This window comes from Buceros rhinoceros, unplaced genomic scaffold (assembly GCF_000710305.1).
Source record: "Buceros rhinoceros silvestris isolate BGI_N320 unplaced genomic scaffold, ASM71030v1 scaffold2933, whole genome shotgun sequence".
In the NCBI taxonomy this organism is placed as follows: Eukaryota; Metazoa; Chordata; class Aves; order Bucerotiformes; family Bucerotidae; genus Buceros; species Buceros rhinoceros.
Window position 1 is genome coordinate 63,981 of NW_010405194.1, and position 17,665 is coordinate 81,645.

A 17,665-nucleotide genomic window follows, 5' to 3' on the forward strand; every position below is an offset into this window, starting at 1 on the left:
CCTCTCCTCTCCTCTCCTCTCCTGTCCCTCTTCTGTTCTTTTCTATCTTCTGTTTAATTTTCATCAGCTGAACGCCTAATGTCTGTGTTGCTGTGACCTACCATTATGAAATTTGTGTATCAGAATTGCTATTAGTTATTAATACAGAAAAAAAAAGCAGTTTTAAACAAACAGAACTTTGTCATGTAATCTTATGCAACAGTTGAGAACAATATGTCGATAATTACTCCTAAACAGAAACATTTTCATCATTCAGACACAAACTCGGAAAGAGACAAAAAAACTAACACAAAATCTTACTGCAATTCTTTTTTCTCTTTTTTAGGTAAAGAAATCATTCCCTTTAAAGTTGGCGAGTTTTGATGCTTTTTTGGTTTTTGTGGTAAAGGTCTACTAAAATAGAGAAGAAAGAGGAGAAACATGTGCCATGACACAGTGGGTAAGTGAAAGGTAAAGTTGTATAAATGCATGTCAATAAGCACAGGACACAAAGAAGGAGGGGAAAAAATGTAACTCTTGTATTCCAGTATAGGCTGCTTCACAAAGCAAAGTTGCATCTGTTTTTTCAGTACTCTTGCAAAAATAGCCCTCCCGTCATGTCTGACTCTGTTAGATACTCATGCTTGGAGCGATCTTTAAATGGATGTTTTATTGACAGCCAAACTTCTGGTCTTGGCAATATGTAGATGGGACTCAAAAAACCCATTGCTTTTAAAGACCCATTTTGTGACTTCAGATTTAATACTGATTTAATTTAATTCTTCTCGTGTTTTTGTTTCTAATTGTATTTAAGCTGGACAGATTTTATTAAGAAATTAAATTTCAATATGAAGTTACAGAAGAGCTTCTAAAATAGCTAGGTACCTGCAACAACAACAGCAAGAAAAGCTTGTGTCTTTGTGTAAGGAATCAGATACAGGTGATACGAGACCTGAATGGTGGTACACAGCTATACAGCTACACGTACAAGTAAAGACTGTTTTGAAGCACTTTTGGTTTTGTTGGTCCTATGTTTCTTCAGAAACCTGAGTCACACAAGGTGGCAGTTAGCTAGGAGGTATGCTAGCTTTTACTTAGAACCACATTTTTAAGTCAACTGGGAACACTTTCAAAAGCCCCCACAAGGTTTAACACACTTATACAGAGACCAAAGCTGCAAAGTACAGTTCAGCTGAATTACACAGTGAAATTGCAACAACCAGGTGTAGCCTGACTGAAATAAGTGTGCTGGGCTCTCTGGTGAAGTTCTTTATCTTAGTGCCTCTCTTCTGGCAAAGGAACACACCAGATAAGGAGATGGAGTAGGGCTAGAGCATCACCATTCTCTGTCAGCTGCTGAGATAAATGTATTTAATCCGGAAGAACTTCTCCAATAATCAAATAGCCACAGTCAAAATATTCTGGATCCTCTCATTTCTTTCACTCAGTAGAAGCTCAGAAAATACTCTAGCAAATACTTTTCTACACAAACAAGGCAGAACAGAAAAGGGAGCAACATTTCGGCTGGATCAAAAGCATATGATGAAAAGTCTTTCTAAAACATTATCATTTTGTGCATGTTAATACTGCAGAACTTCTTAGCAGAGTATGTTTGCCCAATTGGAATTGTGGGTGGAAGCCACTACAGTGATTGTACCATCTCTAATTCTCCAGCCAGTTAATTTGGAAGAAACTTGGCCTATATCACATGGAGTCACATAGGACCATCCAGACATACTCTTCAGTGACTACAAACTTGCTCTCTACAGAGCTTATATATTCCTTGCCAAGATTATCTCTTTATTGACTTTCTTTTCAGAGCTTTTACTTAGTAATATTGACAGAATTGTCCAAACAAATGCTTAAGAAATTATCCATTTGAAATTCTGAGTTAATATATGAAAGGCTTCCAGTTTGCATGGAAAATTATATATATCTCCAAGTAAACAAGTAAAGTTGAACCAACTGTTGTATTCACCAGTTCTTTCAGTGATAGTTTCTCATCACCAGCAGAGGAATAACACAGTCTGTGCAGTTTAGGAAATTGCCCTACATATGCTTCACTTGAACAAATTATAGAATTTGGAATGAATAAGAATAAATGTGAAACCGAGGGTAGAGTAGAACAAAGTACAACATGCTCTTTGGAATGGACCATGATCTACACAAACACTCAAAAATGCTTTTCATTGCTGCTATGATCTCAATCCCTGTGATGGTGGATTGGTGTAAAGAGAGTTCTTCAGGGAGTATATCTCGTGATGCCTCAGACTATTGTAAACTGAACTACCTCTGAGCTCTCTTCTAGAAAATGGTACAAAACCTGACCATACTCGTGGAATTCTGCTGGGAATACTGTCAGCAGAAGCATTCAGACTATGCCCATGCTGAAAAGCGCTGCTAGCCTGACTAAACAAAAATACAGTCCAAAATCTGTAAATCCATCTACAGCATCTGGCCTGGATTAAAAAGATCACAAAATTTGAGTGAGACGATATTTCTGTGCATAGACAAGATGAAGGTCTGCGGACAGCGCTTGAATGAGAAAATGGACAAATCCTTCTGTGAAACAAAAATATCACCAGTTCCTCACTGAAAAGTTTTTCCAGAGAATCCTTTTAGACATATGCATGTTCTATATATATGTATTTTATATATACTTTAAAAATGTATATTTATATATACATTGGACTAAGTGCCATATCTAGAAACATTGATATTTGAGAGGCTAGCAGTCCAGAAAAGACCAGACAGAGTTTATAAAGTGTCCAGTCAGAAAGAATGTCCAATTTTCATGGAAGTGCTTTCACAAACCCAGTCAGGTACCAAACTACTTCAGAAAATCTGGCTTCTAACTGCTGAAAACTAAGAGTCAAAACCGGCAGAAACTCATTAAAAATCTGTACTGTTTAACCCTCCAGCCATCCCACAAAACAGCAGAAACCTGCCTTAATCCAAATGCAAGGTTATTGCAACAATTAACATCACACCGTTACCGCTGTCTCCTGTATCCTTATCAGATGTATATTTACACAGATCTTTCAGAAACTTCAAAAAGTAGTACAAATGTTTCTGGTTAATTAGAAATCAGTGGCAAAAAATTATTTCCTTACTTTTGGGAGGGAAGCTCTCGATCCTGAGCTTTGCGTGGTCATTGTCAAAACTGTAGTGATACCCAGTGCAACTCTAGCTGGAGCAGCATCCATGTTGATCCAGAAAGAAACCCAGGACAAAATGACAATCAGCAGGCTAGGAATGTACATCTGGATTAAATAGTATCCCATCTGACGCTCCAAATGAAACTTGACTTCAATGCATGTAAACTTTCCTAGAACACGAAATTACTTTCATAAATTCTTTTTGCACATTTTTTCTTGTATCTCTTTTATCTCTGTACATCTTTTATCTTACACAAGTTAGATGAGTGGCCTGTTTCATAACCTGACACTATAAGCAAATGCAAGTCATCTATTTGTTGCACGCTAGCTTGTGAGACACATGGGACCCCTGAAACAGACTGTGCTCAGTTCTTCGTATTAACTGAGAAAACTAATATTAGCACAGTTATTTTCCCTCCAGAAAATACAACGCAATGTTTCTTTTCTCAGGTTTTAATGAGATTTTACTTTAGTCAAATATAATGTTTGGTATTAAACGTGGACAGTATTTTGCCCTTTTAATGACATGAGATTAAGGAAATATAGAGACAAATATTAAACTACTAGTCTTATAGTCTCGTGATAGATCACCTCCTTCTTATTCTGGTCATGTCATTTCCCTGCGTCTGCTTATAAAGTCTCACAGCAGAATCAACTCACAGCCTAGTTTGAATTTTGCCAAAAGTCTAAATCCAGGAAACCCGCAACAATCTCTTGTGGGAGGTGAGTGATTCTTCAAAAACCAGGTAGCTGCTCCACAGGGTGGTGGAAGACAGAAGTCTAGGATTGCCTGACAGTGGAACTAGCCGTGCAGTGGGGGATGCAGAGTCCTGAGCTGCAACAGCTTGTCAGATACTAATGCAATCACTCTGTGCTGCTCTCCAAATTACTGTGGTTTAGGTACTGTGACGGCTCTCACTTGAGGCAGACTAAGAGTACAACAAAGTCGGTCGTTCCTGAAGTGTCATGCTAATGGTTTCAAAGGACCCCTTTTGTGTTGGTTGGTCAAATGTATGAAGACACATTGTTCCTCATTCACCCTTTCAGGGGAAATTAGATGGTTTTTCTCCTTTTTGTGATGTACACGTATTTTTCTGCCAGTCTAGAAAACTGAACAGAGTGTGAAGGGTGTGAGAGCTGGCACAAAGGACAATGCAGAGGCTGTTTGATAGAGAGGAGGGGAGAAGAACTGAATAATATCTTTTGGCAGCACAGAAGCTCTAAAATGAGTGACCGGACCTGTGACCCTAAAGGCAGACTCTGAGACCTGGAAAATGACTGATCCTGACAGGCCTGCCTGTACAGAAGGGCGCTCAAAGGGATGGGGTGGCCACGTGTGGAGGCATCAATAGCATAGGAGCAGCTCGATCTGTTGAATGCTCTCCAGATTCCTGCAGCACAACCTGGACACTGTGGGTAGGAGAAGGCTGAATAATATAGCTTTTATCCACATTTTAATTGCACCAAACCAGAAGGAGCATGCTCCAGAGAAGGAGGGGTGCCTATAGGCAGTATTCTTTTGCTCAAATACTGCATTTCAGATCGTCTACATACTTTTAACTTTGGTAACTACACATTTATTTTAACTACATGTAATGGAAGCTACTAATTGGCATTTTTATCCTTTGTGAAGTATCTTCCTTGGTATACAAGGAAGCCATTGCCCATGCTCTCCCTCTTCTCTTACTTTCAGTATTTGACCCTACAAAGTGGTTATCTGACTGTAATTAGAAAAGCAGATGAACTCAGTTATTCAGAACTTGAATCCTCTGGTGGGAAATTGCTAAATTTTGTATCAGCCAAATTACAAATGGGTAAGGTCTGCCTGTTGGAATTTACTCTCAATTATCCCCTTTAAGTGTGAGAAAAGATGAGAATTCACAGCAGTGCCCCTTTCCATAAGCATTGGACTGTGGAATTACAAAGCTTTCTTTCCTTGGCACTTTGGGCCCCCAAATAAGGAGCTGCATTTATAAAAATTAAAAGCAATAATTTTCTTTTCGTCAGAAATTAATGTGACTTTATTTTTGGCAAAGGCAGAATATCTCACATTGTGTTATTTCACAGAGTGAAACAAATGACAAATGTATTTGATGCAACCAGATTGGCTTTTATGATGAAATGATGAAAAAGCTATTTTAGATGCCAGGGATTATATCTAATCCCAGCAAGTACCCAGCAAACTGTTCTCTAAATGCTGTCCCTGTTAAATAAACTCCAGGCAGCTAAATCAAAATTTAAACAGAGTTCTCTCTGCTCTGTAAAGGTAAAGATAGAAAACATAGAGCATGTGAAACTTCAAAATAGCAAACACAAGAAAAAAACATTACAGCATTAAACAAAAACAAAACCAAAAAACTCCCCAAATTTCATGTCTGTACACTATTTAGATCAGCGATGAAAGCATTGTCCTTTTAAATACTACATATCATAAATCAGACCACATATAAAAGCTGCTGAAATTTTTATATTTTTCCTCGTTGGCAATTTGGTATGCTGGAGAAATAAATCAACTTCAGAAAAATCAGTACTTTGAAAGTGCTGAATCAATATTTTAGAAAATATTTAGTTTGTTAAAAAAAGTTTCATGTTAAGGAAATAAAAATAACTAGATGTTTTAATCAGTTTTTAAAGATTGTAAATTCCTTAATGATTTTAAGAATATTATCATGTGTATATTAGAATATCTTTAATGAAATTAAAGGAAATTTGGAAACAAAATTTTTCAAAGAAACAAAACTAAAAGGGAGAATCTTTTATCTTTTCAGGTTTAAAAGTAAGAGTGACTGAATTAAATTTTAATTTCAAAGTTTTTTGCAGTTTACCCATCTTTTCTCTTTTCAAACTGACAATAGATACCATTAGAACAACTAACAGAAAAAAAACAGAATAATGCTCACCTGTGTTGTAATGTTTCGTGCAATAACCAAGTTCTTTATCTTCTTTCAAAATAAACTGTGGCAAGGTTAAGCCCTCTGCAACTTGCACAGGTCCATCACTTAGCCACTCAAATATCAGGTCATTCATAGTGTAGCCAACTGCGATAAAGAAATCATAGTTAGTTAGATGGTAGCTGACTGGAAAAAGTCAAAAACAAACATTATTATGTTCGAGAATCATGTCCTTTATTGCAATATGTGATATCTCAGCTGTTTTTAAGATGTGTGCTTAACAACAATGCTATTGCTGTTAATTACCTGTTACTATTACTGCACTGTTACTCTAGTAAGAGTGACAAGTAACACCACTATGCTCTGAAAAACTGCCCTGGTTTGCCACTAAAAAATCATTTTGCTAGCCCATCAAAGATACTGTCTAATACTGAAACGACATTTCTGTGTCTATGCATCAGCCTTCGTTTTGCTTTGTTTTCATCATTCTTTGGTGATGGAGTTGGCATGCGCCAACAAAGCAAGGATTTTTAGACTGCAGAATTACGGGCCCTTATTGAAAAGAAAAAGATAGCTTTTGTAAACCTCAGAGGTGTGGAGGGAAAAGAGAGCCTTCAACTCACTGAAGCATCTTCTTGACTGCAATGGCTACATCTTTATGGGTAAATTAAATAAACTGTAGCCATTCTCTGAGCACAAAGGCAGGTGGTAGCCTGCAGCTCATACCTATACACCTAAACCCATTCTCCCCTCCCCGTAAAAAACCCCCAAGTTGGTGTGCTACCTACTGACTACTGGGAATGATCACTGGTGCATGCCATTACCCAAGCCATGCCTGGTTCTGTCCAACTGATAGCTGGTACAGATCAAAACTGTGCCACTGTGTGTGCTGACAGCTACCCAGTGTGGATGGGTGCGTGCTGGTACCCAAGTCCATATCTTCTCCAGTTTTAACTCATCAACAAGTGTGCTAACAGGACCTCTGCTTCTTCACGTACGTTGCTTCCATTTTTCAAAAGACCATAGCATGTCTTAGCCAGGCATACCTAATCCCTGGTTCTGTACTAATTGCTCTTACTTTCCTGAGATTTAATTATTTCCCCTACACAGAATCACTATGGTTATCCCTGGAAGTGATGCAGACCCGATGGTTGAGGTGATGTGCCCCAGGAGGGGGAAAGGGAAGAGAGCAGAAACAGCACAGAGACAGGCAATCTGCACGGACCATGATGGACTGTTCCTCCATAATTTTTCCCTTACAAAATAGGAATATTGCATCCCACCACTTAAGTACAACTATGTAGATAATATCTAACAACCAAATGCTCCGGTAAAATCCTGTTCTTCGATGGATAAAACAACTGGACACTCACAGCTCTCTAGTTGCATTGTACACGTCTGTACATCCATAGGAAAATTCTTCAAGTCCATGGGACAGGATAAGGTCAAAGTAAGCCTAAAATTGGAGGGAGGGAGGGGAAAAAAAGAGAAAAAAATAAAAGGCAGCTCTTGTTAGAAATACATGGATTTTATCCAAAGTCCCATCTTTAGAGTTTAAAGGATCAAGACCAAATCTTAACACCTCAGAGGCTAGGCTCACTCTCCACTCTGAGCTTTTAAGGACATAAGAGCTGTGAAGACAGAGCGAGTAAGTAAACCAGCCACTCACTGGCTGTGTTGGCTGAGCGAAACAGAGATAGAGAAGGCAACATCAGGATAGTACGAAACGCTCTCCACTAATGTACCAGTGAATGTTTTATGTATAATACTGAACCCAAATAATGCAAAAGCTGAAAGGACTGTTCATGGGATACACATTTTTAAGGTTATTTTTTGAAAAGCTAAGAAAGGAAACAACAGCTATGGGGGTTTTTTCAACAGAAAGTGCTTTTGTTGTGTTTAGGAGGCCCATTTCCAACCCTTCATTCTTGCTGCTTAGCCATTAAGAGAAAGAAAAAAACATTATACAGTAAAAGCAAGATCCACATAGCATTAAAAGATAAAGAGTGCAGATAGAAGAAAGTAAGCCTAAAGGAACATTATCATACAAACTAAATTTCTCTTTTAATTTTTCAGTTGTTATTGTCCCAGATAAAGCATAATTTTACTTGGATGGGAATATTCTTAATGTTTCTTTCTTTCTTTTTTTTTTTTAAACTTCATTTTGCCTTTTCACATTTCATTGAAATCTCTTTCAAGACTTCTCCTCTGCTTTATTACTTTCCTTTTTTGGGAGAATAAAGCGTTTTTAACAAACAAAGATACTGAAATGACGTACTTACAAACAACTAGCTGCTCTGAAAAACAGAAGAATTGTTAACTGTAACTCATATAAAAACTGTAACTCATATAAAAAGAGTACATTTTTATTTCATATTACCTTCAGCACAAACCCAGCTTTGACACAAGGAAAGCAAATAAATAAAAACCTCTACACCAATTTACTATCAAGGACAAGAACTAGATCGTCTGATCTGAATTTACGCTGAAACATTAACACAGTACAATGAGAATAATTTTTTAACTATGTCAGTGAACCCATAGGCCAGCTGCCGACCTTGAATCTATGTTGTCCCACATACCAAAGTGATTGATATGGAGAAATAATTCACTAAGCTCTCTCTCCTGTGGTGATTTTGTGCTTCTCACCACATATAGAAGATTCAAACCCTTTCAGTCTATTTCTTCACCATGTGAATTTTTGGGGATGGCCTGTCTAGGCCTTCCAGTTCTACTGTTCTTCCATCAAATTACTATGGCAAGATGACACTTAGGTAACTGTGATCAAAATGGTCTCAACCTGATAAAAAATCACGTTCAACATCACTGATTTTGCCTATTGATGGGCTACCTAGAGAAAGTAACGTTGTTTTCCTCTTGACAGAGTCTTCAGTTTATACGATAATATTAGGAAATTAGACATCAGTTGTGAGTGGCAGTGAAAAGCACTGAGATAAACAAAAGTTCCCAGTAGTCCTCTAAACACTGCCATAGTAAATAAACTCCCAATTAATCTTCGGGAGCAGATAGCATAAGCATTAAAGAAAAATGTCTTCTAGAAAAAAAAATACGTCTAGTGGACAAACAAAGGTCATCGAAAATCTTCCTTTACTCATTTAACTATTTTAAATGCCCTGCAACTGTTAACTAGTCTCATTTTTACTAGGTAATTTCCAGTATTAAAGATTGAGCTAATTAAATTGCTAATCCCCAGTATTAACAAAAGACTGCTTCGGCCTTTTTTTTCTGAAATGTTGCTATATCAAACTCTCTTCCTTCTTTTCAGTCATCTTCTAAATATGGCTTAGATGTTTTAAGTTCATTTCAAATATGCCTTTATGCAAATGCAGCCTTTCTAAATAAGCCCTTTGTTTGTATTCATTGAAGTAGGCATGGCCTATACAGCCCTCAGTTTTTAATGACGCTCAGGTGTGATTGCATACTGACTTTATTTCCTTCCCCCTTCATCCCTTTCTACTTGCCCAAAACTTCGAAGAATTTGGGGATTTGACTACATACATGCACAGATGTGTCTCTTATTAGTCTAACATCAAACTCATGAGAAAGTGAATGCATCCATTTGCAGCTTTCAAAGTCTCATGGGGAAAAATTGTTCTGTCTCCACTGATACTAGGTAGATAATGGATTTATTTTTTTTCTGGGTGTTTGCTGAGAAAATACTCATTATGTAGGTTCACACAAAGGCTGGCATTTCTTCTTTCTTTTCCTAAGAAATGGTGTCTTTCAGGAAGAGTAAATTATTCTCTGCTCACCCTAACAAATGGAAAATAATTTCTATTCACTGTATTGATGAGTCTGATCTCTCAAGCTAGCTATAGTAGCCATTTACAGTTAATATCTTTGCCTCTGTAATCCCTTTGACTAGGAGTAATGCAAGTGTTGAACTCAATGCTTATTGCTTCCTATGGTTCACATATCCTTTTTTTTTCCAACAAGAAGCTAAATGTTCAACTACATGCTAAATGTTCAGCTGATGGAGTCTAAACTAACTCCACTGAAATCCCTGGTGATGGGTTGATTTATCACAGCTGATTCCATTTCACTAAAATCCTGCGAGTGTTTCCAAACTCAGGTACCATATTATTATTGCATATTTACATTAATAAGCAAACAGTATCAGAAAAGGGAAGTGTTAGGCAGATATATCTACACACATTGTCTATAATCACAGTGTCATTGACAGAAAATTTTTTAGAAAAATTAATGTCTCACACTTGGCAGATTCAAGCAGGGCCCCTGGAGATTTGGTGCAAAGTGCAAGTTTAACAGACAATTGCACTGGTAAATACTTTAATTGTTAATAAAACAGAATAAACTGCTACAGAACAACAATTTTATTCTTCAGGCACACCTCCACCAAGGTATTTGAGAGGCATAAACAACAGATTTGGCGGCTTAGCACCATAAAACACGGATAGGAAGTGTTTTATGAACAATCGGTGAAAGTGAAAAGAGAGGAAGCTGACCAAGAACTTGATTTTGTCACTGTTAGCCAGGCTTAGGCTGCACAGCTCGCTTAGGGAGAGCTCTGGGGATGGACGCATTGTATTTTCCAGCTGAGCAGCCAGGGGTCATGGGGGAGCAGAACAGAGACACGTCTCCAGCACTCCAGCACTTGAGGCACAGTGCCAGGGAAGCAAGTCGCCCCAGAGGAGAGGCTAAGTTGCTCTTCTTTTCCTCACCACCCCCTCACCCATCCCACAGTCAAGGAATAATCAAGCTCTGGAACAGTGCAATAGGGTGTGAACGGAACAAAATGCAGAAACAGAGCCAGAAAGCAAAGAATGAACAACTAGCCAGCACTGTAAGAAGAAATTTAAAAAAAAAAATCAGTCATATTACTGAGCAATGCTGTGGCAGAGGCAGGGCTGTAATCCAAATACTCCAGGGCACCATTGCCTGTCTTAAACTTTGGACCCTCTTCCTGAGGATTCCCTCATACACTAGGTAAGTCCCTTCTGAGCAGCATCTGCTGATACACTAAAAGCCTTCAAAGTGCAGCGGGCGCTGACAGGACTTCTTCACTTAGCATTTCATTCGAACTCCCCTCTTTCATCCCCTGGATTCACCAGAATGTCCTGAGAAATCACTCAGACTTGGGCTGTGGGCCTGTCTCTCTTCTCACCCCAGCTCAACAGATTTCATTTCTGGAGACCCGAGAAATCTCATTAGAGCATCATTCGGAAGTCTGTATTTCCTACTTCTTCAGGCAGGCAGGCAGAAGTCCTGCAGGCTGTGGCTTCCTTTGTCACAGAAGCCAGTATAAGGCTTCCTGTGGGAAAAAATAAACAGCCTGACTACATGTTATTAATCAGAAATCCCCGTGCTGGTCATCTTTAACACCAGAACACGTTGTTTTGCAACATCAGTGTTTTCTCCAGGCAGGAGCAGACGTGCCCTCAGACAAGTCAGCAGCAGAGCTCAACGGAGACACTACCACTGCCCTAAATGTAGCTGCCAAGGAGCCAGCCATTGTCCTCTGAGGAAAGTGAAACAAATGTGCAAGCAAGGTTGCTCAGAGGTGTTTACGAGCAGTGCAATCAAGTCCTGAGCTCAGCTGTGAGGTGTGACACCATGCTTCCTATTCATCCTTTGCTCATTCCTGCCCTTGTCCTGTCCTTTCTCTGACCCAGGACATACTTTTCCCACCTCCTCCTATGTCTGCACATCTACCCCAGAGCCCACCCTCTTTCCTTTGCATCCTAGTCTTTCCTCACACCCCTTCCCCCTCCCTTTCCTGTTCCCCAGTTCCTGCCACCCCCACCTCTCTTCAGGGTATTCAGTTTTCAGCCAAGTCCACTCCTTGACACCTGATCCTGAAAGCAGACCATCAGTGGAGGGTAAGGTCCTTCAATTAAAAAAAAAATAAACCCCTCAATTGAGTTAAATGTTTGTAAACAGATTATTCTCAAGACATTCTCCAGTCTCATTTTCTGTCTTAGGGGTTTTGAACGGTGATGAACATCACCATCAAACCACTTCTCTGATACTCTCACAATGCTACAAAAATGCTTCAGAGTACTTCACGTACAGGCTGCTTGTGAATGGTCAGCAACACAAAACTGAAGAACTGCTAGTATCATACTAAACCCTTAGCAAATTGGATTTATACATTACATAATCCAATTTTTTAATATATATAAATTTTAAAGAGTATCTAATTTTAAGTGGGATTTGACATATTGCCTAATCTGCAACAACCACTAAACTGTATTCTAACTCACTTCCTCACAGGCAGCTCTCACATTCCTTAGCTTGATGTGTTGCAACTCACCCAAAACTGCCCTTAACCTAAGCAGTAACTCTCAGGCTGGAGCAGGACACTGATCCCACAAGAGGGATCACAATACAAGGCCCCGTGGATCACAATACAAGGTATCTGATGACAGGGGAATGCTGTTTTTGTTAATTATCCTGCAAGAGTTGTGATTTGTGAGTGGGCTACAGAAAATAACTAAGGCCTGTCTTAACCAAGTACAGAAATACTGCTGGGAATTTAAATAGTCTTGGAGAAAAGAGTGCAAGTTCCAAAAAAAAGCATGATTATCTTCTCGCAAGCATGAAAAGCAACAAATGCCTCACCATGAGTGGGCATGCTATCAAAATAACATTTTGTTTCTATTCTTATCCCTTCATTCTTTCACGCTACACCCATCTGCACCTCAGCTGTTGGGACAGGAGATTTCACAACCTAGCATTTTATGCTGCAAATGCCAGAACAGAAATAGTACATGCACAATCACTTCTAACATTGGCTATATGCCAGTTTTATGAAAATTCTTATACATGTGCAATGCCCACAGTGTTGGGTTTAGTGAGACAAGTAGGGTTTTTTTTTTTCAGTATTGCAAATTCTGAAGATGCTATTACAAATGGAAAAAATTCTGGTATTTTTCTTAAAGCTCCAAGCTGACAAAAACATAAGAATTATTTTTAATGGTACTTTTTCTTTGGAAATCTTGATCCTTATATCTGCTGAAATAACACTAAAATATTACCTAAGCACAAGCAGAGAAAGTTCCCCATTAAACTGGCAGGGGGCATGGAGTTGCACAGCAACCGTGACAGCATCGCATGACACAGGAGCAAATGCCATGCAGTGGCACTGAAACAGGGAGGAGAATCTAAATCTTATATTCCTCCCAACCCCCTCTCTTGTATGATCTGTGCCTGAAAGAAGGGCACAGACACTGTTCACATATCAGAAGGCCAAAAAAAAAAAAAACCAAATTCTCTGTGATATTCTTCTTTTAAAGGGCTTTTCATTTTGTAGTCCATCTCATTATTTTTTCAGGGACCTGACTCATCATTTTGAATGTCAGTTCTGGTAATTTTCACAGTTACAGGTTTTCCCCTGTTAAATGCAACAGTCAAGCTCTCTGCTTTTCCCCTTATTTTTGAGGATTCCTGGGATTCTTCTCTAGTATTTGTCATGTTCTGCAGCTTCATTTCTGTTAGATGAGAAGGGGCTCAAGTCGAGCTTGGAAAAGATGTGAAGCTTTCTTTGCTAGGGCAAAATGCGAGATGTAGGCTGGAGTTTCACGTACTGCTGTTTATGAGCATGTCCTCACTCCCTCCAGAGCTTTGCTTTGCTTCATGTACTGCTTTACCACACGGGGGCTGGCGGGGAGCAGGGTGGTGGACTTCTTGTTACAGGCATCCTCATTGTAACGCAGTCATTGACTAGATACACAATGCCGGCACATGAGCTGCCAGCAAATGATTTTCCAATTATTGCTCAAGCAAATCTATGGCATTAAATTCAAGTATGATTTCATGTAACAGATGCTGTAACAACCTATTTCCTTTCCAGGAAGAGCAGTGTTTCATCTCTCCTTTCTCCTCTGTCATTTGCTATCTTAATTTTCCTGCAGTGTGTGTCTAGTAGAGGTGTTGCTTTCCTCCTGGCCTGATGACATTCCTGTTCTAAGCCATTTATTGCAATGCAGTTGGCAAAAGATTTTCATTCCTGGCAGCATGTTCCAAAAAACACGCTTTTTTTTTTTTTTTTTACAATCTAGGAAGGGTTCCCACCTACATCATTTTATCATTTTACACCTAACCTTTATCTGCTCTTGTTGAAGTTCAATGGCTAAATGGAGTGACTGGTCACTGGCAATCAAGGACAGACATTGCCATTACCCGTAAGAAGAGCAGGGACACAGACTTGTGTCTTGGCTGTGCAGTTATCCCATTAACACAGACAACCAGAAGTAACCATCTGCCAAAAATTTTTGATCCTGTCAGCCAAGAACAACTTCATGTGTACAAACTGGTCTCCAGCAGCATATCCCACTTTTTTACTTAGAACAAAGTCTTCCTTTTTATTTGAGACACAGGCGTATAGGCCTATAGAAGTGACAACCTGGGCCATCAAATCTGGTCATCTGCTATCATGCATAGTCGCATCATCTAATCCCTTTTAAAAAGTATCAAGGTTCATTTAATGATATCTAGTCCTGCCCATTTCTGTTGGAATATTGTTCTAGGAATTCAAGGTGTATATATCTGGAAATTTTATAACTTCCACTTTAAGCTTACTTACGACCAGTTCAGAGCCATTTGTTCTCCTGACAGCATTGTCCTTCAGTCTAAAGAGTGATTCTGTTGTGTTTGTATTTACCTCACTTCCAGTGCTCTTGTGAGTCAGCTGGAGACATGCACAGCATTAGAGGAAGAAGTGATACAGCACATGTTCAGATATAACATCCAGTCCATATCCCTACTTTGCTTTAAATGCTTTATGAAGTGTAAAAGCAAATAATTTCGTGTCATTAAAATGTAAATTATTCTTTCCTTAAGCAGGATGATCAATGGGGTTTTGACAATAGCTGTGCTAGTTGCATAACAAAGTACCTACATTAAGCTTTGTTATTTATTTAGTAGGTTTTGTTATTGTTTATGCAAAACAAGTACTCTAGATACAACAGAACAAGAGTATGGGAAACTCAGAGCTAGATTCTCAGTCTGAATTTGTAGGTTGGGAGGGAATAAGAAAGGAGGGAGTGTGTGATGGGAGTTAAGAGAGATTTGGAAACTCCTCTCAAAGGATAAGAATCTCAGTTCATTTACTTAAAAGAGTCCAAAAGGAAGGGGAGGGTGGGGGAAGGAAAAACAGGACTAAAGGTCAAGAAGGAAAGAAAAAGAACAGGTGAAAAGTAGGCAGCCCAAGGACATTGTGTTCAGCCGTAATCAGAATGGCTGCTTGTTCCACAAAAGGCTGCAATTTTTTAGCCTCTGAAACCATTGTTATTATTGTGACCACACCCATGGGAAGACAAATTTGGCAAATTCGTTGTACTCACATAGCATGCAGCCACAATCTGGGAAGTCACTGTGTCCCAGTAACATTGTGCAGTTTGATAGAACGTCTATAAGGCTTCTGCCTACATTATGTAATAGATGTCAAACCCAAAACTTCTTTAGATATGTTTTCTATTTCAGTTAGCATTTCTCCATTTACTATTCATTAATGTTTTGGATTCTTTTAAATGTGAACAAATTACTTTGACGTATGCAAAGACATTTTACGCTTTTGGAAAGTCAGGGCAGTGAACATGGGACAACGTGCAGTTTTGCCAATGGGAGAACTAAATACTTTTCTGTGAAAATATTCCTGTACTGGTTGAGGTTAACTTCCGAGAGAAAATCCTCACCTTGTCAATATCAGTATTATTCTGACAGGAGCTGAGGTAATGAATATGATTTTGTGAGGTGGGAGAGAGGGATTCTCACATAGTAAACAGCCACGCTAATCATAACAGTCTCCCTACTCCCCCCTCTGCTAATCTGCCACATGGAAAGACAATGTTGCTAGTAAGGTCTAAATCCTCTTAAATGCCGACATTGGATTGTAAAATAAAATTGAAGTCATCAAATTAAAGTGCAGACTGCACACAGAGCTGTAGAATGTAACATTTCCTACTATTATATTAGGTTAGACTGTGCCGTGCCATGCATGAATTACACGTAACAATCTCATCAGGTGTAAATGGAGCTTCATTATCATGTAGTTGATCAGGTCTGTACCCTGAAATTTTTTTAGAAAACCCAAGCTTGACTCCACTGTATTCTGTAGTAGCCACACAAAAAAATACAAGGTACGATTTATTTAAAAGCATAATATTTCAGAAGGATAGTGGACTTTTTGCCCTAGGAAAAGTCTATTGCAGAGGGACTAGCAGTGTTACCCATGTATTTCCTTAATCTGTGCTGTATTTCTTTACCACAGGGCAATGACCATCAGTACAGAGGAGGCCACAAAACGCAGTAGTTTCACTCAGAAAATCTGAATTATAAAAGTGCTGTAGATTACTTCTGATGATTTACGTGAGGAACATGGTAGTCATAACTCATAATATAACCCAAAAGAGTGTATGGGATGGTGGGGCTGCAGTGGGGGTTCGACCCAGTGCGCTATCACTCAGCACTATGGCCACCCTAGGAAGAGTGGATTTCGGAAACTCCTGAATAAGGCAACTGGCACGGGAGACAGCATTGCAAATAAATGTGCCGTTTTCAGATACTTTTCTTTGGTTGCATAAGCAGGCAGAGGCTTTTGGATGCACCAACTCATCCTGTCAGCTACCTGTTGTCGAATGAAGGGGCTAGTAATCACCCCCAGAACATCTGCACAACTAGAGAGCAGTCTACTGCCTTATATTTTCCATGTTTTGTGGTGCCCTAACAGCACAGTACTGCTCTTTAATAGACATTCTGCCGTTGTCCATAATAACATTTAACAATGAAATCTCATCAAACATTGCGTCCACAAAGAATGAATTTTCTACATCACTACAATGTTTCTTGTACTGTGACGATCCGTGGAGACAAAGACAGAAAAACAGATACTTTGAAAGACTTGAGCAAATTATTCCTAGGTATTTCATTGCTCTTTTAACAGGGATAGCAACAATGGAAGAAATGTAATTTGTGAATTTGCACAAATCTCCTCCCTAGCATTCCAAGTGGCTCTCTTGTCAAATTATGCAACATTCTAGAATCTTTGCATACTTTAAAACCATGAAATAATCTGCTTTGTAGCTCTTTTTAGCTAAATACACTGGCACTACATTTCAGAGCACAGCTCTACAACCTTATCAGGCAACTGGAGGTATTTCTGGATCAGCAAGTAGAAAAAAAAGTTACATCCCCTTTAGTTTCCTGACCAATGTATTTTAACCAATATTGCAGTTGAGTCGATCACCTTCTGCATCAAGCTTATGTAGCTAAGCCATACTGAAAATACTAAAAGGAGAGGGAAGCAATTAACAAAGAAAAAAACCCCAAACCTTAAATAAAACCATTCCACTTTCTATCACTTTGCTAAAATAAGCTTTTTGACAGATGCTAATATTCTGAGCTGGCTGGTAGCCTGAAATGGGTATGCTGGAATCAGGTAGCACAAATGAGTGGCTCAGAGAGGACACGAAGCCTCCTGTGAGGTTATTTAATGTTTTCCTGATGTTCCAGGTGTCTGTAATGGGCCAGAGGCATTACAGTCCTTGCCCCGGAACATAAAAATCAGTGCAGCAGTGTATACAAAGTAGAGTCTAGGTGTTGCACAGAATGTGAGTGCCAGGATTCTCAGTATCACCACTCAGCACTGACACTCTT

The 17,665-nt window shown here is 39.1% G+C and overlaps 1 protein-coding gene across 1 annotated transcript in view; it reads right to left on the reverse strand.

Annotated features, from left to right (window-relative positions):
- Positions 1–17,665, reverse strand: part of LOC104491236 (glycine receptor subunit alpha-2) — a gene marked incomplete at its 5' end in the record, with an annotated part of 73,600 nt that overhangs the window by 51,596 nt on the left and 4,339 nt on the right. The window contains 3 exons of the mRNA XM_010133621.1: positions 3,093–3,307; positions 6,038–6,175; positions 7,402–7,484. Coding sequence (XP_010131923.1) covers positions 3,093–3,307; positions 6,038–6,175; positions 7,402–7,484 — 436 coding nt within the window. The remainder of the gene's footprint in view (positions 1–3,092; positions 3,308–6,037; positions 6,176–7,401; positions 7,485–17,665) is intronic.